Source organism: Apis florea, unplaced genomic scaffold (genome assembly GCF_048593485.1).
Source record: "Apis florea isolate Af1SG1 unplaced genomic scaffold, ASM4859348v1 contig_2272_pilon, whole genome shotgun sequence".
NCBI lineage: Eukaryota > Metazoa > Arthropoda > Insecta > Hymenoptera > Apidae > Apis > Apis florea.
Window position 1 is genome coordinate 4,127,701 of NW_028256549.1, and position 27,527 is coordinate 4,155,227.

The 27,527-nt window shown below is 40.8% G+C and overlaps 1 protein-coding gene and 1 long non-coding RNA gene across 6 annotated transcripts in view; one reads left to right on the forward strand and one right to left on the reverse strand.

Annotated features, from left to right (window-relative positions):
- The window catches only part of rols (zinc-RING finger and ankyrin repeat domain-containing protein rolling pebbles), a 43,401-nt gene that overhangs the window by 8,403 nt on the left and 7,471 nt on the right, over nt 1-27,527 (reverse strand). For 2 of the 5 annotated variants that reach the window (XM_086917768.1, XM_012489855.3), the window contains exon 1: nt 13,982-14,418. The exons of the other annotated variants lie outside the window; for them this stretch is intronic. In XM_086917768.1, coding sequence (XP_086773894.1) covers nt 13,982-14,045 — 64 coding nt within the window. In that variant the 5' untranslated portion in view covers nt 14,046-14,418. Of the gene's footprint in view, nt 1-13,981; nt 14,419-27,527 lie in introns of those variants that run through there. 5 annotated transcript variants of the gene reach the window in all.
- Nucleotides 14,437-15,945, forward strand: LOC105736206 (uncharacterized). The gene is made up of 3 exons (XR_015295227.1): nt 14,437-14,685; nt 14,766-15,036; nt 15,266-15,945. It is a non-coding gene; the product is annotated as an uncharacterized LOC105736206 (long non-coding RNA).

The window sequence follows — 27,527 nt, forward strand, 5'->3', positions numbered from 1 at the left end:
TCGTTTCGTAGAGAAGAGGAAGGAACCTAGGGCGCGTTGAATGGATCGAGCTATGCAAATTGCAGATTAATGCGATCACGGTTGAGGCACAGTTGAGGCAGTTAAGATGTGGGCGGTACCCGCGATCGCTTTGTGTAATTGAAAGGCTTGGAGCGAGGATGCGACCCATTAAATACCGCAATTGTCTATGTTCCGAGAAAACATACAGATTCTAACCTCTGACAATTATTCCTTCTTTCACGATCATCGGTCGAGAGGAAAAGCTACGTTTTTATCGGAAATCTCTGCTGGGAGCAAAAATTAACAATAAACAAGAGTTTTCGTGTCTGTATTCGCATATACCACTGGCTTTTTTGCCACTCGACTGATCCGTCGAAACGCGAATGAAATGGCTCGACGAATGATGAAAGAAGGAAGTAATTCGGGTCGCGCGACCCTTTATCCCGGTAAGTCCATGTCGACGCAGGTGCAACACTCGGCCTGGGTTACCGTAAGCTGGGTCAACGCACTCAGGGAAAGAGAGAGAAGGAGAGAGAGAGAGAGAGAGAGACCCACACGAAGAAAGATTCGTGTGGGGAAGCGAGACACCTCGATATATTCCACGTGAACTCGCGTGATGTCGTTTTCTCCGGAGGCATCACTGACTCATGCGTTTCCGCCGCGTGTGTATCCAGTTTCCATCTTCCTCGCATCGCCGGTTCCAACCGAGATTTATGGACGGAAAGAGAGGAGCAGCTAAGGAGTCGAAGGTCGAGGAAACGTCCATAAGATGTAATTTTTTTTTCTTTTCTTTCGTCGGGGCAACTTCTTCTTTTCCACGTACGTATATCTAATTAATGGTGATCTAGTGTTTCGTTAATTGCGCCGACTGTCTCCGGGATACAGGTTACACAGCACGGCAAATAAAATCTCCCAGAGTCTTTCCTTTCTCGAATCCAGGATTTACCACCAATTGTGGTGAAATTTATATAATTATGGATTACATCCACGATGCAAAATATATATATATATAGATAGAGAAAAATACAACGAGATAAAGATCGCGGTGATTGGCAAATAATTTTGATTGTTGCCACGCGAGTTGAAAATACGTTATATTATTACTAGATTTTAAAGAAAAAAATTAGATACGTACGAACTTGTGTAGCCTATCTGTTCCCAAACAGGTTCGTACAAACAGTGTTTCACCGCATCTCGAACACGTATATGGGTTATCCTCCATCGGCGACAAGAGATTCATCCCGTGTCCCCTTCCCGCCGCGAACTTAAGCGTGAACAGCAGTTTTTGTCGCTGCCCATGAAGAAACTCGAGCGATCGTGGCGCTCGGGGCTCGGATATATTAAGCCGTTTTTTCCGTTCGACAGAGATAGTCACGATCCAGACACGTTTCACTCGCTGGCATTTTGTATTGTAATTTAATGGTCTTCCTCGGCTCGCCGCGCTTTTTTTCCCCTCTTTTCTCTTCCACGCTCGATCTAACAAGGTGAGAACTAGCAACACTCAGGTGGAGAGAACACTCGGTGCGCCTTGAACCGTGTAAATCCGGCATCTATTATTCCCACGTTTCCCAGACCGTGAACGGTTCTTCGAAACATCAAAAGGCTCGATCGACGGCGAGTGGGAGAGTTGCTCGCTTTGTGCGAACTCGCTTCTTTTTCCGCGCCTCGTTTTCGTTTCTTCACCAACAGGAGGAGAGGGTTATAGAGGTTGATAGGCCACCACCGCCTAAACCTACAGTATCTTCGACTTTCTCCCCCGATTATTCCGCGAATGAATTACGCGAGCCGTCACTTTCGCGGAAAATGACCCGATTCCCCCTTATCGAGAAGGTGGAACCGTGCGCACAATTTCCGTTACAATCGATTGTTGTTGTGCGCCGATCTACGCAAACACGTGTCTTCTCTGGTGCACGAAGTAGGGGATCGATCTTTGATCACGGCAGATTCTTGACCATCTTTTCCCTCCGTTATGATGTTCGACTCGTTTATGTTTCTACGAATAATCGTTACGGTTATCGACGTTGCGTGTTGATATCGATGGTTCCGCATTCCTCTTCTGCGTGTCGAGCTTAAAGTCACGTTTTAAGAGAAACGTTTTATATCAAGGAAGCGCAGAAGGTGACAAGAAGATTGATGAAAATAGAGAAATTTTCATCGATTCGATCGATTCTCCATCTCCTCTCAAGATTCTATCGTTGAATATAAAAATTGTAGATCTAATTGTACATTTACAGCTTGCATCGACCATCTTCATATCGTATTTTCTCCCGAACTCTGCATCTCTCATCGATTACAGTGTTCTATAATTGATCTGATTACGGCTTAATATTTTTATTCAAGATTAATATAAACGGGCCAGTCGTCAAACCACCTGCTCAATAAATAACAACAACAGAACGGGAAAAACGGGCTATAAATCAAGTTAAAAGTCCCCACAGCCCTTTGTATCCCCTTTCTAACAATAATTCAAGGTAGCCCAGTAAATTAGAACGACAGAAGGAGGATCCTCGACGAATGGACAAACATATATCCGTGATATTTGGGCCCGTTCACGATTGATTCTCCCTGTTGGACGATCGTAAAGGCTCGTTAAATCCGTTCAGCCTCCTCTCTGCCCACGGACCGACGCTCTCTTCCTCCTCTCTGCCCGAACAGCGCCAACGAGACAGCGATAAAATACGGCGTAGCCGAGGAACGGAGCGAGAACGGCCGCGATTAAAGCCCGTTCACGAGTCGAGAGAGCAGAAAACGATGTCCGCACCGGGGGCCACCTGTCCCCCCGGCGGTGTTTCCGTTCTCCATCGCGCTCACTTGCTCCTGGCTGCAACGCGTCCTCGTAAATATCGGTACCCCGTCGCCGACTGGCTGACCCGAATCGAGATCCCCGACAGGGGAAACATCGTTTTTCATTTACACCGCCGCTTTCGTTCTCAATGCACGAGAAGTACGAGAAGTGGGATCGATGCGTCGAACGTAAATTTAGAAAGATTTATTTCCGCCTTTTTTGGATAGCGAACGGATTGATATAATTTGAGGATTTGTAAAAAGAATGTGTATCTTTAAAATTTGCTTGCTTCGGCAAGCAAGGAGATGGCGGTATTTATTTCAAAGTGTAATCTCACTTGTCTTTTGGATTCAAGAATAAAAAAGATAAAATAAAATTGCCTTCATCCCACGTTCTTAAGAAGGGAATTTATACATATTTGCGCCTCGATCGAGAGTGGAACGACATAATAATAAAAGAGCACGTAGGAGTTTCGCGTAATCAGATTAATTGAAGCCTCGATTAAAATTAATTTCTCTTCGAGTTTGAAAAAAATTGCATCGTACATACGAAAAGTATTAAAAATTTCTTTTTTAAAATTTCCTATATAATCTTTCACTGAAAACCGACGAAGAAGTTTATCAACATATGTACATTTATAGATATATGTGTGTGTGTGTGTGCGTGTGTGTATAAGCATAATAACATCAAGAGAGAAAATTACACATGGTGTTTTAAAAGGTTACACGGTATCGTTTTCTTGCAAGTTGTTTCGCAACGTGGTTTGATTAAACTTAAATGAATTTTAACACCGTTCTGATTGAAAAAGGGAACGGTCGCGTGTAACACGCCTTGCGAGTCGCGTAAGAAGAGGGACGAATAAAAAAGAGGGAGGGGAAAGAAGAAGAAGAGGAAGAAGAAAAAAAGGAACGAAAGTATAAAACGGGCGGCGAATTGAGATCGTGGCTGGTGCCCAAAGATCGTTTTGGTTTCGACGAGTCACGCGTAATAATCGTTATTCGATGCATACCCTGAACACCGAGAGAAAGTTACCCTGCCGTGTCTCGCCTACGGCTGTCGTATTTAAATCGGCGCCTTCTTCTGTTATACAGGGAGACTACGAAAACGACGCCTCGATCGTGTTCTCCCTTCCTGTATCTCATGCAAGAAACGCGCGATGGACGAACAAATCGATGCAAAACCGATCGAGGAGGGGAAAAATGTCGGCTTCCACGGAAACCACGACTTTCTCGAAGATTCGAATCGAAAGAGATTCTTCGAATATCGATCGATCGATCGATCGATCCTTTGGAAAGAATGCGGTGAACATCTCGATTTGAAACTGGCTAATTGGGAAAAGCGGGAAAGTAGGGTTCGCCTGGATAGATCTAAGTAAAAGACGAAGATTCGAACGCTGTAATTTAACTGGGAATCAATTAGCCATGAAAGGCTGGTATAAGAAGACTGGTTAAGGATGGAATATGCAAATTTAAATACAATGGTGTTGGTCTCGCGATGTAATTGATTTTAAACGTCGAGATCGTATCGGGGAACGGAGAAGGTTCTGTCGTTACTTTTATGATGAAAAAATATATATACGGTAAAATAGAGATAATTGCGAATGATTGCAGAGATTTAATATTGGGTGTGTACTGGATCATATTTAAAATTATACATTTCTATGCGTATCTACTTATGTTTAATTATAGTGAATTCACGAGAGTTCATTTCTGTAAAAGCTTTCACGAGTAAATTAAAATTTCTTGTCTCAACTCTTATTTTAACGTTCTTCTTTTTCTGTTGGACAATTATCCGTACAAGAATTGAAAATAAGAGATTATTAAAAAAAAAAAAAAAGTTTCCTGAAATCGTGACTTTCTTGATTATCCGATATTTCCATTTATACTTTATTGCACACGATTATTCCGTTTAGAAGAAACTCGAGACATTTTAAACTGCGTCTTTCTCGGGGAATCTCATCGTTTCACCGTGAAAAGTTCAATCTGGCATATAACTTCGATATTGCAGGATATCTGGTGAAGAGGATAATTTCGTTGTGACAAGCGTGCAACATGTTCCCAACGATGCGATTAATAACCCCAAGTGTCGTTGCACCGTGGTTGACGTAGCCTTGTGTCGAAATCGCGACTCCATTAGCTATGTTAATCGTGCGCCTTTTATTACGTGGAAAGCGTGCAGTTCGACTCTCTGTCCTTTCCTAAGTTTAATTGCTCGATCGTCCTTTAATTGCGTATACGATTCGAACGTCGTTCGATTTCCACGTTTTCAATAAACATGGCGAATGTATACGATAACTTGTTTCACTGTTGATCAATTTATACTGCCGATGATATTATTTCTAAATCGATATTTATTATTTTCGTTTCGAGATAAATTAACTCAACATTGCTGCATTAAATTTCGAAGCTTTTGTATAATAATAATGCTATATAAAATTAAACAAGAGAGAAAATAAAAATACAAAGAAGAAACAGTAATGAAAAAATATTCTTGATCGATATTCTTAAACTGGTCCTCGAATCCTTAAGAGAATAATAATAAAAAGAGTGATTTTTCGAGGTAAAATTTCACGTATGTACAATCGAATGAGCAAAAGTATAACGATAATAATTCGAGTAAAACGTCGCTTTGATCAATCTAACCTCGATTTTCATCGTGCATCATCGATACGAAATCGCAAGTCTCGCGATCGATATTCCGTTAAATAATTAACTCCTCGACTAGGCCTCTCGAAGAGAAATAGATCAATAGAGGTTAATAACAAGCTGGTTGAAAAGGAACGAGAAAATCGAAGCGAAACAATTTCCATCCATCCATCCGAAGATTCTTCCAGCGCCGGTTTCTAATCGTCGCTCTCTCACGGAGCGGTGCGCAGCGCTTACCTGTCCGTTTCCACGAGAGATAACCCGAGCTCTGGTCCGCGCGATAACGGCCTATAGATAAGCTCTACCTCGGACAGATTAAATCGTAGACGACTAAAGGAAAACCTCCACCGTGGCGTGGGTTATCTGTCGTTTATCGTCGGCGGCTCGTTTCCAGGATTAAAATCTCCGGAAACAGGGATCTGCCTCTCTATCTCTGTACATTTCTCACTCGCTTCGCTCACCTCGCCACAATCACAGTAGGGAAAATTACGCTTGGGCCTAATTAAATCTGCGGAGAAGATTGTCCGGATTTAATCGTGATTAGCAGCCTACCTACTTGTCGATTTCTTTTCGCATAAAATCGTTTGTACTGTTTTATACGAGAGAGAGAGAGAGAGAGAGAAAGGAGTAGCTCGATTCAATCGCGCGTAACCGAACGCTCGTTTGATCTTGTTGGTCGCGATCATCGTCGCGACCATCGTAATTTCATCTCCTCGCGAAGGATGACAGTGATCGAACGAGTATGAGGATTCATTGTTTGCTCGACACACTTCGACCTATTCGTTTATTCCTTCAACATTTCTCTCTCTTCTCTCTTTCTTTCTCTCTCCCCTCCTCCTTCTCTTCGTTTCGCCAATCTGAAGATCAGTCGTCTCGAAGGAGCGAGGCTGTGTAAAAGTGTTATAACTTTTGCAAGCGTTACGTTATTAGAGTTGTAATGGTGGTTAAATGGTATCTTTAGGAAACGTTTCTACATGCTGTTGCTTTATGGTGTTGCTGGTTTATGGTTTTTCTTGGTACACGGATCGATAAACGCTGCGATATAAACGTATATAGAGATCTGACCTAAATCTTATTGAATACGCATAGAATCGCGTAGATCGAGGTAGGAGAAGAAACGAAAGAGATAAGAAATATTGCGAGAAAGAAAGGAGGAGGAAAAAATTGGAAAGTTGCTAAATGGATAGCAAATATTAATAATTTTAAATTAACGATACTCGAATTGGATTAAAATCATGAGAAAATAAGTGATCTAGGATTTTTAATAGGTTCAATTTATTGGAATAAATACACGTATCGGGAAACTCATAAACTAGCAACATCGTAAATAAAATTATCTATGAATTTCATTTTAACAGTATATAAAGATATACTGTATATGGCAAAGATATATCGGATATTTTATATTGATCTAAAAACTGCAATATTGAAATCATCAGAGTTTCTCATCCAATATATACTAATTACAGATTATAATTTTTTTTATGGTGTATGGAATAAAAATCCTTTCGAAGAAATTTCAAAATGAGATTAATAAATAAACGACTTAAAATTATCCATTACAAACTCAATATTGAGTCACGATCCATTGAGACGAACATTGATTTAAATAATATACGACATTTTAAATACCTTAAAGTTCCTTATCTCCAAATCAACTATTATTTCAAAAAAAAAAAAAAAAAAAAAAAAAGAATGTTCGACAATTCAGGAAGTGATCATTTTTAAACTCATATGAATGAAATTCTTCTAATTTTCTCGGTCTGTTCCTAGTGTTTGGCCGATTAGCTGGACCCCACAGACTCGACAACAGTCTGAAGCCATTGATAAGAGCATGTTCCTATCAGTGGACGGAATTAATCGTGGAGACGAGCTAAGAAAAGACTTGGTCGCGACAGAACTTATTTCGATTGCGATTGGGTTACCGCATACTCTCTTTCCAAACAATCGATTTATCGTGTAGAGGATGTAATAATACGAGATAGATCGTTTAAAACATTTGTTTCGATCTTTCGAAACGTGGGGATATATCGACTCGCATTGAACTTCGTTTAGATTATTCAATCTCTCGCCGATGCCTCGTTTACGACTCTCGCTTTATCATTCGATGCTTTAGATGCTTTGTTTTCACTTTGGAATCAGGTAACTGTTCAGACAATTAGTTAAGTCGGTTGTAAAATGATATTAAGATAATCATAAATTTTAATGCTCAGGAAAAAAAAATATATAGCGTAATAATAGATAAATTGATAAATAATAAGATTTGATAAAAATGATAAAAATATTGGTCAGTGGATCGCATTCACATTTTCATTTGTAATACTTTGGAATTTTCGATTCTTTTTTCTCTTTTATAAGATAAGCAAAAATAAGGAAAAGAAAAAGTAATCAATATAAATTAATTCAGAGCAATTATTCACTTTCGAAATATTTCGTGATCCTCTGAGAATTACAAAATTGACGAATCGAGAATTATTTCAACAAATATATTTTTATACCAATATTTAAATCTTCAATTTTTCAAATTAGATTATCTTTAATTCTCTTACCCTATCTTTGCCTTTCTACGAGATAATTACGTAATAAGAAAATCCACGATTCGCGTATATAATTAATCTCAAAAATTTCAAAAATTTATTTTCAATAAAAATTGGAAAATCTTCACAAATCACTGGATGAGATGAGAGTCATTTGATTGTGAAACACACACCTGTGTGCATCCCGCTGAGTGATCGTAAGCATTCGCATCCTGCACAGGGAGAGAAGAAGAGTCGTCTTGCACAAATGCGAAGCAAGGAAGCCCTGTGAACACTCTCGGTCTTCGAGGCGAGCCGATCTGAACAGGACGCGTAAGAACTGGAATCCTTTTTCTTCTTTCAATACGCGTGAACAAAAAAGATGGCGCGCGATGCATTTTGAACACGCGTATCTTGACCTCGAAACCGTGCTGATCTCACAACCGTCAGCTGTGTGACTCACTTTCTCGTGCCTCCGAAAACCCCTGTATTCTTTGCTTTTCGAATTTCAACGAGAATTTTATCTCATCGGGATCCCACACGCGTGGAAGAAAAGGATTAATAGAACAAATAAATGCATGGGAAATTGATTTTTCCTTTCATGTTCCTGAACGATTGTTAGTTCCTGTCGCACGGTTGTTACCGATTATATGGATGATTCATTTGGTATAAATAGTCGCCTAAGGAAAGATTTTTGAATACGAAAGTGATTTGGAAATTGAGTCGATGACGCATTTTTTATGAGAAGAAGAAAAATATAATCCCTAACCAATTTTCTTTCTCACAGAAACAATTAAAATAATGATTGTCAACCTTCAAATTATATGGCACAACCACAAAATAGTTGCTGCTGTTACATTTAATTAATAATTTCCCAATAATAAAATCATTATTAATTTTCCTGATCTCGTATATATAAGGAGAGAAGATGATAAGTTTATCGCTAATTCTTTCCGAACCCCAATTCCAAACACCTTCCATTCCTCGGCTACGAGTTTACCCAATTCCCTGTATTCGATCCAGCCGAGCAGACACGTCCTTCGAGGCCCGTTGTCCGAGCAACCAAGTGCATTCCCCGTGCTGAAAATACAGGACACGTACGTATACCTCGCCAACAATAGCCACCGCTTCGAAAGTGTCAACCTCCTCCATGCTTTACAACCTTTCCTTGACCTGTCCGTGTCCATGCGCAAGACACATACGTGTATATATATATATATATGTATACGAGATCGTGGGCCCCAAGTCTGGTGACGAGGGCAAGAATAGAGGCGAAGGGTCGAGAGCAAACACACCAGTCCTACCAGTCGCGTCTGGGACGTCCATTCTCAGAAACCTGCCAAGTTAATAGCCGATGAGGCCGAGTAGTAGGAAGTCCGTTGGCCTCACAACCGTCTGGCGACCACTGGTGACTCGCGCAATCTCGCTAATCCGCGACCATTCCATCCTCGTTTGGAAGAGAAACTTGGTGTTAAACTAGTTTTACGGGCACGGACCTTTAAATCAGGATTTTTGCTCGTCCGGTTTTTGCACGATTTCGAGAATCTCGATAATCTTTCGCGTTTTCGTGGTTGGATCGCGGAAGAAACCATCGTTTGTTAAATTTTAATAAATTTCCGGTTTAACTTTGCGAAGCTTAAAACTTCTGGCCAGTTTGGGGAATTTTGTATCCGGATTTTATCGAGAATTTCGGCCGTTTTTCAAGTCATGAAGTTGAAGTGCAGGAGTGGCGCTAATCCCCGAATCCTGTTCTTTCAGAACACACAGAGACTTTAAAACAGGATTTCGATTTAAAGCCTCGTTTAATTTTTGTATACATATTTTCCAAAATTTCGATCATTTTTCATAGCTCGAATGCAGAAGAAGTTACCACAATCTTCTTTTAACATCTCCTGCTAATCTGTACACTCACAATCAATTACCGAAAATTCGAAGGTGAAAACTTTCGAACTCTAACGATCCCCGAAAAAAATTCAAAACGATAGAAAGTGGTGGTGAAAGCAGAATTTCGTTGGAAAGAGAGACGCCTCGGCACAATCCGATCGCAATTATCGTTTCACAGCGATTCGTTCGCTCCACAACCGGCCGCCCTTATCGTTCGTAACTTATCGAGATTCATAGAAAGATAAGGTTGACCTATAATAACGGGCGCGAAGTAATCGGTATCGCTGTAGAAATCGCGTGGGACCTCGTGATCGCCGGCCCGGAATCGAACTTCCAAATGCTTGCGCCGGTTGCGTAAGTGGCGGCCGCGGCGAACACGTCGAACGGTTGGCTGGTGCGCGTCAATCGGCCAGACATTTGCGAAAGAGCGAGAAAGACGAAGAATCTTGCGAAACACGTTTCCAAGTTTCGCTAACCCGGCCGCGCGGTTCATTCATAATCTACGGCGGCCAATTAAGCAGCCCGACCCGTGGTCGTCGTTGTTGATGGAAACGGGGGGAAGGGAAAAAAAAAGGGGGAGGAAAATAGTTACAACGTTGGATAGATGTATATAAACGTGGAGCAGGAAGTCGCAGAAACTGGATCTCGTTTCGCGATTTGAACGGTGGCCGCAAGAATGGTGGCCAGTGAGTGGCGGGGGAGGGGGTAAAGGACAGGCTGGATTGGAAAAGAAGGAATCGAGTTGAATGATTTAATTTGTGCAAGGCTGGCTCGAGTTGGCAATCTGTCGCACGCCGTCTCGTTCTATCGATTGCGACATAAATCTAGCGGGGAGAAACGTTTTACCTCGAACAACAGGTATCTCTGTTGGGCAACGGCGTTATCTGAATGAATCCTAAGCTTGTCCGCGATTAGTAATAATTCTTTATATACACGTTATAAAAAAAAGAGAGATAAAGAATGAAAGGAAATTAATAAGATACGAAGTTACGAAGAATAGTTACGAAATTGAAAATGGGGATTCTTTATTAGAGGAGTTCGATATGGATACAAGGCATTCGCGATTAAAGGAAAGATAAAGAATGGAGAAAAATCCAAGTTCGTCGATGAAACGACGAAATTGTTCTGTTATGCAAACGAAATAGAGAAGTCTATATAATATAATAATTAAAATAAAATTACGAGAAGAATAGTTACAAAGTTCGTCAATAGAAATGGAAATTCTGTATGCAAAGAAGGCGAGAACTTCGAAAATATGTATAAATATGGAGGGAGACGGGCGAGAGGACGTTTCTTATTCAACGTGTGCATTGTTACACGAGGCGGCGTGCGTGAATTTCACGCACGCGATGGAATTCTTTTTTTCCGATCGAGACAGGGACGCGTGACGACGATCGGCGTCGCGTGAAGCCTGATTCATCGACTGGCACCGGACCGACCAGTACCGTACACCGTGTATTTTCAATGAAGCTGGTAGTTCCTGTCGATGACGCGCACCGCGAACGCTTCCAATTGCAAATGCGGCCAGGTATGAGGTCAGTTGTCAGTCGACAACTCGACGCCTGTACGAGGCAGATCGATCGTCCAAGACGCGATTCCTTTTTCTTTGCTTGTAATTTTCTACACGTTTTCGCCAACAGACAGAGTATTAATGGAGCAAGATAGAATACAAAGCGAGTATGGTAATGAGAAAAGAATGGAGGGTGGTCGATTGCAATGGACAATTGTAATTTTATTTTTATATCACTTCGTAAATATGTGTACGTAAAGTTGTTAGAAGTTGCAAGCAGATGTACAAATTCTTTCTCTGAGTAAACATATAAAATCAATCTAGTGTTTTTTTATATAAGATATGTTATATAAAATATTTTATAATGAAATCGAAGAAAGTAAATATCGGCATCTCAAAAATGTTGATCTCAGTAATAATATCTTGTTATTAGACTGCGAATGTTTATGCAAATTAATGTTTTTAAAAATATTGACTAAAAAAAAAAAATAGAACAGAAATTTATTTCACTCATTAAATATGATAATGAACGACTTTACTTTCAATACCTTTACGTTTGTTCTATACATTTCTTCATGTTTAAATTCTCCGCAACACACCTATTATATTTCACGTTTAAAGTATAAACTTCTATAAGTTATCAAATCGCACATTCGTGATTCTAAGCGAATGAATAGAGTTCATATAAGCGGAATTCCATTCTGAAGTTATATCATACATAGGTAATAAAAATGCAATGAAAAATGGGGGGAAAAAAATCGAAGGTGAGGTAAAACAGAGAAGGATAAACGAAAAGTCGATAGGTAAACGAAAATAATAACAGTCTAGAAAAGTCAAGCGTTCTGTCACGCTCCAAAAAGCAAGCGTCAATTACGCCATTTAATTGAGTGCAACAGGTGGCCGGTGACCGAGCTGATGCCGAGCAGCGAACGTCGTTGGCTGCCCCTTTTTCGAAATAATAAGTTTCCTGGGAACCAGTCGGACGCGTGTACCGAAAACGGAAGCGGCCGGTTCCACTCCGTTGCAGAGGGGCAAGTATACGCGACCAGTTTTCAGTGTTCGCGAGGCGTCCGCCTCCGGAGACGGCGATATCCAGAGGCAGTGTTAACATCTTCCTTGTCGACTCGTACGCGACCAATGAGTCACTTGTCACGATTTATCCGGAGATAAGGTGCGTTATGACGTAACGAGGATGCATCGTGATCGATGAACGTTGAGAGATTATCATTTCAAAGAAAAATAAAACGTTGAATTGAGATTAAGAAATACGTTATAGAGGTGATTTTTCAGAAATCTCGATATTTATGACGTAAATTATGATGATGAATCGATCAATGCTGGGATTATAGATTTCAAGGAAAAGAAGAAATTGAATTAAATAAAAAAGAAATTAATAGAGGAAATTTTTCAGAAAACTTGAATGAATAGCTTTTCATCAATCAATTTTTGCTAAATTTATATTCTTCTCTGTAAGAGTTTAGAAAAGATTTTTGTGTTTAAAAAGGTGTCGGAGAAGAAAATTGAATCGTGCCAGTTTCAGGCCCTCAGACGAAAAAATTACAGTGGTCTCGTTGGAAGTTGTTCCCTGGCAACCCTTCATTACAAACGACTAGACACGCTGGTTTTCGTGTTCTGCGCTCGTAAATTTTGAACGGTCTCGTTGTTACTCTTCATCCGTTCCAAACTCACGGAACACGAAAAAATCGATGAGAAATTAAAGTATAAAAATATCAATAAATTAGTTAAGAAATGATTGTCAAGGATACGAGGCTAATAATTCTAATGGCGACCTTGTAACACGGACGATTTAAAGAAACTTGTTTAGACCGTAATCGCGTCCTCAATGATAAGAGACAGTGAGTAATCTAAGCGCCATTTGAGCTCGTCAGAGCGCATTCCTCTTTCTTGAATCTGTTTGCATTCCTTGCTAATTAAAACTATCCCTTGTATTAACGAAGCTTTCGTGTCGCGAAGCACTTAGTCGAGAAACCAAGAACGCGCGAAAATCTTCTCGTATAACTAGTTCGAGATAGTTAATTTCGTGCTGCTGGTAGACGATCGAACCTTAGATAAGAGATGAATGTTGTACGTTAGCAAAATAAAAAATCTTACACCTGCTCTAATAGTTGCTACTTTTTGATTCTGTTATATCGTAATTTTCATTTTTTCCTTAAACTTGAAAATTTAATCGAAGAACGAAAATAAACCAGTTGAAAATTTAATCAGACAAGAAAGATATGCGTAAGATTTTGAAAATCATCATTCTGAACGAGATATAAAAAAGATCAAATGATCTTTATATCTTGGAAACTATGAACTCTTTGTTTCCAAGTCGATGTTAAAATCGAGATTGTTTCTAGATCGAATCAGTGACACTCTGATGAACACAGAGTTTCATCTTTCCGAGACCCAGTCTCTCGTGAAATATCGGCGAACAGTTATTCCATGGATAAACCGTTTCTCGACACAAACAATTTCCAGGTCCCAGTGCACAAGAAGAATCTTGGGAACCAGGACCGACACCTTTGTGAAAGGTTGTATTCGGGACGTTGAGCCCGTAGTTCGTCCATCCAAAGGAATCGTGAGCGAATCAACGACCACGAAAGATGAGAAAGCTTAAAAATTTCGCGTGTAAACTCACCGAGCACGGAGAGGCTGAGCCCGGAGCCTGGCCTCGGTGATCTGTGCCTGTCTGGGGGCGCCATGGCGTTGCTTCGAGCGGGTGTACGAGGCGCCTTAATCCACTGGTAGACTCGTTTCTCTCATCGTACAGTCACAAACACATTCACAATCGAATTCGTTCCTGAACACTGGAACGTGAATCCTTCGATGCTTTTTCGGTAATTTCTTCACGGATTCTTTTGAGGCTCGCGTTCGATCGCAAGAAACGCACGAGGATGTTCCTTCTTCCACCACTGATTTCTCATTTTATCTTTTAATCGAATAAAATAGCAGGATAACAGTTCCCGCGCGCGCGAGCGCGACCACGCCAAACAACGGGAACGAACTGTTGTATATGCGTGAAAATAAGCGTCATACACACAACGATATGCGCTCGACGAACGTTGGCCGAACACTGACTGGCAGACACGAGCACTCCACCTCGAGCACCGGTCGACTCGCGTGACGCCTGATTGGCTGATTGGTCGACCGGTCGACTGGCTTGACTGGATAGATGCTGGTTATACTCGACGACTTCTCGTCTCGATCCTCACGGTCGACTCTTCCGCCGAGTTGCTTCGATGTCTGGTCTTCGCGCGTGCGCATGCGCGGTTCCTCGATTCTATTGAGTCTTCTGCTCAAGAGCAACGGCTAGCCTGTGTATACTTGCGGCTCGAGAGAACTGTACCTTCTTTTCTTTCTCTTTTTTGTTTCCTCTTTTTTTTCTTTTGGAGGGAATTTTAATTGTGCCACTGAATATATAGGTCGATTCAAACAAAGTTATGGAAATCAGGAGGGACGAAGACACTTTCGAGAAAACCGGGCTTGATCAAGGACAAAATGCTTCTTCCGTTGTCTTTTTCTTATATCGTTGCATAAAGTTTGTGTTTTTCTAAAATCTTCTCTAGAATCGTTTAATTTTTAACAAACGTTTTTAATAATCGTACTTTTCATGACTTTCTCGGATCTTGACGGATTTTTTGTGAGGTTAGAATTGTAATGTTGATGAAAAGAAAATTGTTTATTTTTATTCATGTAAGTATAAAGAAATCTATTGTTTTCAATGAATGACTGATATGTAATGACTATATAAAATAATATTTTATGTTAATAAAAGTATATTTTTCAAGATAAAAGGTAGGTAAATAGATCCTTAATTTCCTCATTCTGTATCACAATATTTCTCACTCAATATTTTTAATTGTCCGAACAAATCTGATAAAATTATATAGTTTATATTACAAATAATCGGTTTTATTTTCAGGTTTCCTGAGATTCGATCAGTGCTTGAATCCGCGACGCAGAAAACGCGTGCTTACGCAACGATCGCTCACTTATTTAATAAAACAAAGTTACGACTAGTATCGAGCAGTAATAGCACGCTCCGGGGAATGCTACTGTTGTTCACCCGTCCAATGGCGAGAAAAGTTGACACAGCCACTCGTTTATCCACCAGGCGTGAACGAGTCTACCACGTGTATGCAAAAGTTCTCTCGGAGTCCTTGCATAGTACGCATCGAGAATCAGGACACTTCAAAGGCTAATAATCTATGCATAGTGGACAGTGGAGTTACGAGCCGGTGTTATTCGAATCGTATCTTTCGGTTTTAACCCATGGTAATCCAACATTTGGCCCAACTATCCCTCGACTAACGGTCATACGTTGACTTAGGTCTGGTGCCTAACGAGGCCAACCTTATGTCCAAGTTGTTATTTTATAAGATATATTTCCGTTTACGAATTATGGATTAGATAATAAATTCTATAAGAAGTTGTAAGTTTATGTTATAGCTATGAAAGGCAACGTTTACTGGCTGTTAATATTATAAGGAAAATTGATTATGATTATACTATTGTTGTTACTAAAATAGATATGAATATACGTAAGTATTTTATGAATAGTAATAATGACGTGAGAATAAAAGTAAATAGTTGAAACTATAATTACCTAACTGTATTGATAAGTAGTTTCATTATATACCTTTGTTTATAAGTATATGGATTTTTCTGATAATTTTAATACTGGAATTACCAAATCAAAATTATATTTTTACAATTATTAATTGCAAAACATATTTTCGATAAAATTCATTAATGATTTCATAATATTCTTTAGATAAATATTGCGGTTAAGAAAATGTTCACATATTTATAGACTGATAAATATCTACTGACTTATAAACAGAAGCATGTCTATATTAAACATTACAGTCATTGAAAAATCTGAAAGCAGAAGACTGAAGTGGTTGGTAGAAACTCTAGTCCAAGGAGAATGATGATATGCGATCACGCAACCGCGGATACTCTCGTTCGCCCACAAGGTACTAACTGCGCGGCGAGTTAAAGCGGAAGTAGCGTTGAAAGGACGCGTTCGATTCGCGTACGCCCACCATGACTATCCGCAACACGCTAGGACAAAATTTAGAACTATTCAAAAATGCTTTAAGGCTTTCACGACTCGAGTTAATGCAATTACTTTAACTTCAAACTTCCTATATTGCGTCAGCATTAAAATTAAAGATCAAAAAAATAACTGTGCAACTAAAATAAATCCTACATCGATCATCTATATTTCGATAATTCGCAATTCTGAAAATACGTCAGTTTCAATAAATATCCTTTTTGGATTTACATTCGAAGTCTTAAATTGCAGCGATTACACTCGAAAATGAAACAAGAAGCACGGATTTCGCGAGATACCTATCGACTTAAAATCGAGGACATGATTCTGAGCGCATAAATTTGACGGAGACACGCCGCAGTTCGATTCACGAAGCAGGTGTAGCTCGGTCTAGGATTCAATCTCTGCCAATGCCCTCCCTCTACCATGCCACTTTCTACTTTCACGTCTGTTCGATATACACAATATCTGCATAATACACGGTTTGGCGAATGCGCATCGAAGAGGATTCGACGTGATCCTGTCGTGAAGAGGAGAGGATGATAAAAAGAAGGTGTTCCAGGAAACACGACCGATCTCTGCTGCATTCAGAAACATTTCTCTATCCTTGCTCTGGCCGCCGATCACGAGAGAGCCGGACCGTCTGATCCTTTCTCGCCGCGAGTTCCTTCGAGGCGATGGCCCCTCTACGGGGTGACCCGATCTCTCGAGCGCCGCGACGAACAGGTTAAAGTAGCTCCTGAGGCGTGTGTATGTAAGTAAGCAAGTACTTATGTACGTACGAACAGCCTACCACTCGGCCTACCAGCCGTATTATTACGTGTCGCTTTGCGGACCTTACGGCTCCCGTGTGCGCGCATGTAACAGGTTCCAGCCGCACGCAATGGTCGGCAAACTGCTCGCGGAAAGACTCGAAAAGAAATGACTTATGTGCGAGTTAATTTGAATCGAACAATGTTCAATTTTGAGAAAATTAACTTCGAAGAAAGTTTTGAATTTCTTAGTAAATATCATTTAAGATTTTCTCTATATAAAAATTGTATAAATAATCTATTTTTGTTATATACTGAAAGATTTATAGCAATGATAATATTATAGAATGACATCTGAGATATAATATCGAAGTGGAATTTTGTTTATAAAACATAAATTAACGAATAATACGTAATACTCAACATTCTCTCTCTACATTCCACATCACAACAAATACCATAGTTCAACCACAATTTCTATGATTCATGTACATAATTTATATTCTTTCAGCGGCTGGTCAAGAGGATTTTTAAACTTACCCCCAAAAGGACTTACCATTGACAGAGTTTGAAAAGCATCATAGTGGAAGGGTTGCAACAACGCATATGGTTAATATTGACAAAGCCAAATCCCGATGAAAAGCCAATCTTGAAAAGGTGTACAGCCGACTGTATACGCTTGCCTGAACATTTCTTCCCGAGGAAAAAAAGATTGGTCGGCAACCGAGAAGGGAGCTACGACAAATTAACTACGCACGATCCTGAGAAATAGCCGATATCGGTACCAGAGTATAGCGGATCCTGTGTACTGGAAGGCATGTGTGTGTTGTACCGTGCAAGTCGGTCCTTATACGGGTCTCGACACGAAGTTGGCTCTCCCTCGAGCAAAAAGAACCCTTCATGCCTTGGCACGACTTCGTGCCACGTTTTCGATGGACCGTCGAATACGCACGATACCGTGCATCCTGTGTTTCTATTTTTGAAACCATGGTACTAGTAATGGATATTCGAATTTCAACTTTGAAATGATTCGAAATTTTAAGACCGTGAAGATTTAAAGTAATGATTTCGTCAATATATATTTTCGTTATTTGAAGTGAATTGGAAATGAATTCCATCAGTAACTATGGCCAATTGAATATTATTGCCAGTCTTGGATGCAAAGTGCGAATAGTTCGAGCCTCGAGCTACGTAAATTCTAGGAAGAATCTAGTAGGTAATTGCCACGATGGAATATTCAACTTTTGAACGATGATCGAATTGATTATGGATAAGATCAATGTCGAACAGCGATGACCTATATAATTCTATGGACTCGCTTCTTTATTACAAGCCACCGCGATAGAAGAAGCTGATCGAAGCTGTCTCGAAGCCATTAATTACCTCTGGCGTCACAATAGCTACCTGCACCTTCTAGGCAGGTAAGCTTCGACTAATACTCGACTTTCTTGTTCCTTCGAATCATCAACACGCGATTCTCTGGTCAAAGATCAACGCTAGTATATGATCTCTAACATTACAGGATAAGAGAAGTTAATACTCTAATATGACTAAATCTATGACCAAATGTATTTCTAATATTCTGGTTAACACTTGCATATTGACTTCTTGGATTCACAAATTAAAGCTTTTTGGAAGCTAAATTTTTTTGAAGAAATCCGAATCTGAAAAAAAACGCATCGTGTGAAATGTTGGAGATAGTTTAAGAGAAAGATAAACCGCGCATAAAATCGTAGCAGTTAATCATGCGGTTAATCTTTTACGTCCAATGCAATAAAATATCGAGGATGTCGATTCAAAAATGGCGGAACATCTGCCGGCAGGGAGATTTTCAGGGAGAAGAGCGATTCGCGATTAAAAATGACGCATTCGTGGCGAGGTGCTCGTTTAATTACCGATGCTCGTTCCAGCGTGGGCTCTCCGGCTTCGTTGCACCGCCACGGGCCCGATCCCGGTCCGCCCACCCGCATCCGCCACACTGGCCTACGTGCAAAGGTGCGATAAACACACCTTTGTAAGAGTACGTAGTACGTAACCGTTGTCCACCGATCTGCGTCGCTCTTTAGCTCCGCGTTTTTCCGTATACCATTCGACTTTCGCCGTTTAACGCGGTACTTGATCCTTTTCACTCGATATTCAACAATATTGAATCTGTGAAATTGTATAGGAGACAGGTAAAATAGATTATTTTACAAAAAAAAAAAAAATGTTCAATCGTTAAGATTTGATAAAAAGATTTCTTTCAGAATTCTCTTATAAAGAAATTTATAATTTTTTTTTTATAAAATTTCGGGAAAAGAAATTTCATCTTCAAAGCTCTCTTATAAAATTCTTAAGAGAATTTCGATTTAAAATTCTTCCCTCCTCTCTCTCTCTCTCTCTCTCTCTTTCTCGAAAGAGTTTCATTTTAGACGAGTTATTTATAGAGTTTAATTATAGATGGACACAGTAGCAGAAAGGTTTCGAGCAAGCGAAAACAATGTGTGATTACACTTCGAACGCAAAAGTGTCAAAAGTATTTATAGCGTAGCGGGCACATGCGATGTCGGAGCAGCATGCCGAAGGGCCCGATGAGAGGAAATTATTCGCGTTACTTCGAGCTCTCTGCCGACGCATTAGGTACAATTGGATGCGTGGGCAATGTTAAACGTTAAATCGTTCGTCACGATAGGAGACGATGCGACGAGATTGCTCGCCCACGTACGAATTTCCTGCGGCACCGATCCGGTGTACTTTATTCGGGTCTAGGTAGAGGAGGATCACCGGGCGATCAATGGCGATTAAACGGTGGTCGTTACGGTGTCTCGGTTTCTACCGAGTTGAAATTGCTCCTGCAGAATTGTCTGTCGATCGATGACCGTGAATTGAAATAAAATTGGTGTTCTGCTACGTGTGTACTTACTACTTACTTAGACGAAAGAAGGGAAAACAGGAACGAAGATGAAGAGTTTAATCGAGTATCTCTTGTTTTCTTGTGTGATTTAATATTGATTAAAAATATTTTATTTTATACGATAAATGATAGTTATTGAGACGATTTTCGTTTCATTTTTTAATAAATTTTTAAAACTTTGGAACTGTGCTTTCGACTCGTTAATCAAAATTCGTTAACAAAATAGTTGAACAAAAAATTATTCAGTGATTTATTGTTGTTTCAATGCCACTTCTAATATAACATTTCCGATATACCTTCCAAAGGATCAATAATCAAAAATGAAAAAAGTATATCGAAATTTTATACATCTATAAATATCAAAAAAAAAAATAATAATAATAATATTATTCTATAGTATAAATTTCAAATAATAAAATATTATTAAACAATACTCGTGTAATTTCAATTTAAATTCCGCTAATGCAATTTCTCTTCTAACACTTTCGATTGCCAATGTACATATTCGTTAATTGTAAGTCGCGTGAGTACACGCGTTAAACAAACGATACTCGTTGTATACTTCACACGAAACCGGCCGTGTTTCCTCTGTATGGTGTGTTACAGTACAGAGAACGAAGATAATATTTCGGGGCACGAATTTACAGAAATTTACGACCGGTCCTTTCTTCTCTCTCTCTTTCTCTCTCTCTCTCTCTCTTTCTTTCTCTTTCGACCCTATCTTCCGAAATGAATCTCCGCCGCGTTGCACCGGTCCTGTGACCTTAACGCCGGTGAAACCGATTCGATGGATTCGGGGTACGAGGAGATCCGGTGGGGGGGAAAAAAAAAAAATTTCTATACCCCACAGAGAAGATTCCACGGCGTCTACGATCTTCCCAGGGCGACTACCTGTCGAGTGACGTGGCTCAGCCGCATTTTTTCCCTCCCCCTTTTCTCATCATTAACCCCCTCGCGCGGACTCACCCCTTCTGCGGCGAATTCTTTCGTGGAATTCGTACCAACTCCACACCGAAATTCTTCCCGCCGTGGAATCTTTGTCTTTCTGGGATGAAACGTCTTGTTTTTGGCCGGGAGACGAAAACTCGGTTCTCGAACGCGTTCGACTTTCACGTGTATTAACTTGCTCGGCGAGGATAAAAAGAGGAAAAAACGATATGCGCGAGTAGAGGAGAAATCTTCGTTGATGGAGATCTTCATTGATATGTTGTAAAACAGGAAATTGAAGCTACGTGTGCGTTTTGTTTGTTAGAAACTAGAATTAATAAAGAATTTTATAGCATATCTGAAAAGATATCTAAAAATGATTAGTTTGTTTTTTACAATGCATATCTCCGTATTTGAAGATGGTTTAATTTTTAATTATTTTGCGAGCTATTATAAATTGAAAAAAAAAGGTGCAATCTATCGACTCATTAATAATCAAAAATAATCAAGACAATTTTGCGCGAATATCCACGTCAATCGATCTCTCAATTGTATATTATATCGACTTTTCGTAACTCTTCTCCAAACGCAGCGTTACGAAACTATTCCAGGATGTGAGATCAAAAGGTACACAATGTTCTTCTTAAACGAGGGATCATTTAACGAACCACGACAAACATTGAAATCGCACAAAAATAGAAAGGAGGAGGAGGAGGAGGAGGATAGATAAGTCTTCTTTTTTGCGGAATATACGTAATAAAAGGCGTGAAAAGTTATTCAAAAAAAGAAAAAAAAAATACAAATGAGCGACGAATGGTTGCTACGTATATGGTTGCTACGTGTGCCGCATTAATATCTCCCTTCGACCGAGTAGGATACTAATTACCATTGCCAAACGCGAGGTTAAAGGCATCGTTATACGTTCGTGCGCGCGTGTTTCAGGAAGAAATAACACCTCATCGTTTTTAACGTCAACCTTGCGAACGAATACGCTCAACTCGTGCGGTTGAATTATAACCCGTGAGTTCCGTGCGTGCCTCGAAGGTTGGCTCGAACGATCCTCGATGGAGGACTTGGAGGAGAGAACGTAGCCAACCGACCGACGGGGCCGAATTTATTTAAACCCTCGCGAATTACGATCGTTAAACGATTTCTGGTGTCCTCGATCGATAAAAGTATCCTCGCTTGGTAGAAATTTCGCTTCTTTACGTTCGTGGGCGAGAAGACGATAATTGTCGAAGGGAAGGGTAAAAACCTGTGGCGAATTTTTATTGTGAAACTAGGAAATTCGTGTTGTAATCAAGAATACACTTTTCTTCTTTTTTCTTCATCCTCTTAGCACAATGAGTCTTAAATTACTGGTCTTACCGGTGGAAAATATTTCGCACTACCATAAATTCGAGTTCCTTGACTTCGACTTGAGATGTTCTTTCAATCTTATTCAAAGCCTCAAAATTTTCCTACAATCTTATCTACCCATCTCCGAGAAAGATTAACATTAACCGATACAATTCGTTTTGATACAACGGGAACAAGATTCAACGTACAAAATTCAAAGAAACGAAAACTTTCGACTGATTCACAGACTACCACAGCTCGCACGAGTAATCTCGTGGACCCGGTGAAATACATACCGTGGAATCGGCAGACCAATAACGCGGATACCTAGTCCGCCCACGTGGCCACCGCCACAAATCCAAATTTACACACACACACACTCACGCATACGCTCGATCCACTGTGGAACGAGTATGAGTACGAGTAATTTCGCGTATTCGTGGTCCACGGTTGAAACGAACGAAGGCGTCGAGGGGTCGGAAGAGGTAGAAACGAAGAAGGAAACGAGACACCGGTTTTCCAGCGGTGTTGCATTCATGAGGCCGAATGAACGAACGCTCGAACACGAATTAAGCTTGTCCCCGAGCGTAAACGCGCGGCTACACGGGGCCTGGACGTGTCCGCTCGCGATTTACACTGAATGGTCTCCTGTCACGTGGGTGTAGAACGTCGATACACGCTCGATCGGGACGAATTAAGGCGTCTCACGTCCAATTTCACGGGAGGAAGATCTTCTTTCGAGGGATTTCGATTCTTCTCCCGACCCCTCTCCTCGGGGCACGCGTGAAGCCACGGTACCCTCATGGACGACAGACTTTCACGCCTTCCCTTGTCGACGAGTCCTCATTTGCAACACAATGCACGGGGAAGCGCGTGCGCGACACACGAGGATCGACATCGGATATCTGGTTTGACTCGTGACGACGACAGTCAGGGCAATGAGTGACAATGAGGAGAGACAATGATCTTTATGACGCAAAAAATGTAATTAGAAAGTTTTATATATATGGACATCTTTTTCGTGATCACGACGATATAATACTTTAGGAGATGAATGGACTTTTGATTAAGAGAATGTTTATATCGATTTTAAATTATGATTACGCGTATGTATGAAAACGATTGATTACATTTTTTTCATCATTCTTTTATTTCGTTTCATATTGGCTTAAAGTTGATCGAAAGATTTTATCGTAAGCGTATCGTATGTCTCCTAACAGATAAACAGATCTGCGGTCTGGACACGTCATTTTCGAAGACCACCTAATGTCTCCATACTTAAAATATAATCAAAACAATCTCGGAATCAATCATAATTAATCAAACGTATATATACAATTTAGAATCGCAAATACGCCTACCATCCCTTCCATCGGAGACAGATTGACGTCGCTCGTATAACACGCACAGGTTCGTTCCACTATTTTTTTATATCCCTCTATTATCGATTTAACAACCTCGATTCCGAATTAATTGCAGCGTTATAAAGATCGTAAAATCCGTGGAAGGACCACCAAAAGCGTACAAGCGTTTACTGCTCGGAGTAAAGTGGAAAAAAATGGAAGATGAGACGGAGAGGATATTCGTACGCGAAAACCGCTCGCAGATACGCGTGCGCTCGCCCACGCTCGCTCCTACACGCCGCGTCGCCGCTCCTTCCACGCACGCTCGTTCGCTCAGACACACTCGCTGCCTCGGTTCATTCAGTCGTTCGAATCCTTCTTTCATTCAAGGCCCGATACACTTCGATCGAGGCACGAGGCCGCCTCGTATAGATAGGCACGCGTGTGCACGTGCACCCGTGACCGTTGAACGAACGAGTACACGAACTGACTATATCTATATGACAATAATTTGTCCTTCATTATAAGATATATAAACGCTCGACGAATATTTTTCTACTTCGATTCTTCTGCCGAGCGGTTCGAATGGTTGCCGCTAGATGGCTCATCGATTTTACTTTCTCGCAAGTGATTGGTCTCTCTGTTTTGCATAAATCCTCCGTGCATAATTAATTTTTAATTATATAAATATAAAAATATATTTTTAATTATAACGTTTCAAGTGTTCAAAGATAGACGATCTTCTCGCAATATTATTTTATTTAAATATACAGCTCTTCTCTCGATCGCATATTTTTTCTCCGTGTTATATACGAGCTATCGCAACGGGGTAAAGTCCCCTAGCATTTTAAAAATTCATCATATAATAGGCAGATTTCTAACGATAATGTTAATAACACGATATCGCGATCGCAGAAGGGGCGTCTCGAAAGTCCAACGTTTACACATTGGTTCTCACGGGTTCCCGCGAAAGGGAGTTCGTTTCGCATAAATTAACTCGAGTAATTATGGGGCAATTAAGAGAGGAAGGGCGATAGAGGTGGCGTAATTAATTAACACCGTGTACGTGCAACGTGAAATTTCCAAACGAATATACCTATCAGCCATTTACTCCAGTGATCTAGTTTCTCGTTCCACGATCCCTGCCTCGATTACTCGACTTCTCCTCGACTTCGCTCTCGCTTCGTTTAAAATGAGAAAACCGTTCGACGTAATTGCGGATTTTTTTTCTTCTTTTCATCTCCCTCGATAACATCTGCACCACGTATACGAGCTCGCGGCAGCATTCGATTTCTCGATCGATCGGGCGAAAATCGATCGGCGTTACACGCGCCACGAGGGCGCGCCGCGTGAAAAATCGGGCCACGGAAAAGGGCGTATGAAACAAGGTGGATCGTGTCACGCCGCCGAGCAAATTGCTCCAATGTCCCGTATCGGCCGTGAGATCTATAACAATAACGGTTTCGATTACGTTTTACAACATGTGTACCGTGTTTTATCGCTGGACGAGGTGTCGGTGCAGGGGGCCCGATAAATGCACCGACAACACAGGTTGGGCAACAACACGGGGCCCCGGATCGCCCTGGGGCGAGATTGGTGCAACTGCTCTCGCGAAGGGTAACGAGTAGAAAATGCGAGAGAGGATCGAGACCGCAATACCATTGACGCGAATTAACCGTCCAAATGATGTGTAATTTTCACATAATTAGTCGCCCTCCGGGTATTCCATTATGGAATACACTTGCTCGTTGGTTAATTAAATTTTACAATCGGCCAACCTTGCTGTTATGCCTTGATGTACAAATATTTTAATTACGCGAATTTAAGATATTTTTTTCTTACGACGAAATAAAAAAATTTTCTCGCTTATCTTAGAAGAAAGATAACGATTGATATAAAGAAATGTTCTATTTTGTTAAATTATAAACAATTTCAATTAGATGAAGAGAGAGAGAATAAATAAAGTACGATAAAGGAGATAAAGCCGTTTCGTGTTCTACGTAATTCAATAATATATAAAAAAGAAACGTGCAACGAAATTATTCGTAATACACTGTTCACAATTACGCGCGTGCAATCTTCTCGTTCCTTCCTCCGAGACGAAATATCGCTCGCCTTGAAACAGTGGAAGTTACTTTCACGATTTTCGTCGCAGCGACCCAATTAACGGAACAGGAGAAACCTTTCCACCGATTAACCCCAGATTCGATCGATCTTCGAAAATCGCTCTTCTCCAATTTCCAACGAAAATCGAGTCCATCCAACTCGTCAATCGTATATCATCCTCTAACTCCACGAGATTTTCTACAAAAACCTTTCTCTCTCTCTCTCTCTCTCTCTTTCTCTCTGCCCACTGCAGAAGTCTCTGGACGCTCCAAGTAGAAGGCGTATATCGCTGTTTATTCCCACGAATGAAGAAAAACCCTTGGGATCGGCTCGTTACGATCGGTGGCCGTCGGTGCACGACGATCAACATCACCGACAACCACCACTCAACGCGATTACCATCTCTCCAGGAGCGTGCACACACGCAGAGTCTACACGCACTAAGGCCGCTCCTAAGGCGTTTTTTCGCCGGAGGATCCTACGTGCTCGAGATCCTGGATCTCACGAGGGCGCTGAAAGCCACGTCTCCGCCACGAGATTTTATGCGGCCACGATACGCAGTGTATATACGCGGCATTGCGTCTACTACGTGTCCCGCATGAAACCGACCGCGATATGTCCCGATCATCGTCCAGATATCGCGAGCGAATGCGACGAGTTGGACGCAGCGAGCTTATTCCGAAGAATCAAAAGAGAAAGTTTGAATGCGCGTATGAATGGAAAAATGATTGATTATTACATCATGCCAAGGAAGATATTCTTGGAAAAGTTCAAAGTTGTATCCTTTGCGTTTTCTGTTCGATCTCGATTTTCGCATTTCGTATTTGATCACTTTTAAAGAAGATACTTATTCGAAATAGCTTACGTTTCGAAGCACTGTGTGTCTGATCATAACTTCCAATACCCTTCGCAAAATAAGAACGCAATATTCTTTGCGTTATGATAATTATGAACAGAGGTAATGCTTCTTACAATTTCTTACAAATTCTGGAAAATCGCTCTGAGCCACGCTTGTTTTCGGCTCCTCAGAGAGATTCATTGAGTAACGCGGCCCTGTTTCACGCGTTTCAGCCGCGATACGATTTATATACATCGGTTACGCAACGAGCGGTTACGATTCTCGATGTGGAAAGCGCGTCCGGCTGGGAATTACGTCGAACGACTCGTGGGGACAGTGTCTCTCTCTCTCTCTCTCTGTTACGTTCCCGATCTCGAATGGAGGAGGCTAGTAGAATGATGTACGATAGCGAGAAAAACAGAAGGGAGTTAATTACGATTATCCATAAAAGGCGAGCAGGGACGTTTTATCTGCATCCGGATGCGGTGCAGATTCGAATGGGCAGGGAAACGAGGAGGATGTTTCCAATAGATGATATTCCCAGAGAATATCGTGACGCGCGAGATAAACGCGTTTTTAACGTTGAACAGGGAGGAAGACCCGTGGAGAAAGCACAGTTGGATATTGCATCGGCTCGTAATTAAACTAAACCGACATTTCCTCGCCTCGATGCGGTTACTTTCTCCATCGTGCAGGAAATCGATCGTAAAACTCCGTCATTTACCGTTCTCATCTACCGGAGGCGATTTATGCTTCCTCCTTCTGCACACCTCGTGTGTACACCGCGTCGATGCGTGTATTATTATTTTCCATATAAATAGCTCGATTGGGAAAATTAATAAGATCGCCAGACGGCGCCAACTACAGATAATGGTTATCGAGGAGTATTGAATAGTCGTGGACGATCCTTTCATAGGGTGTGCACCGG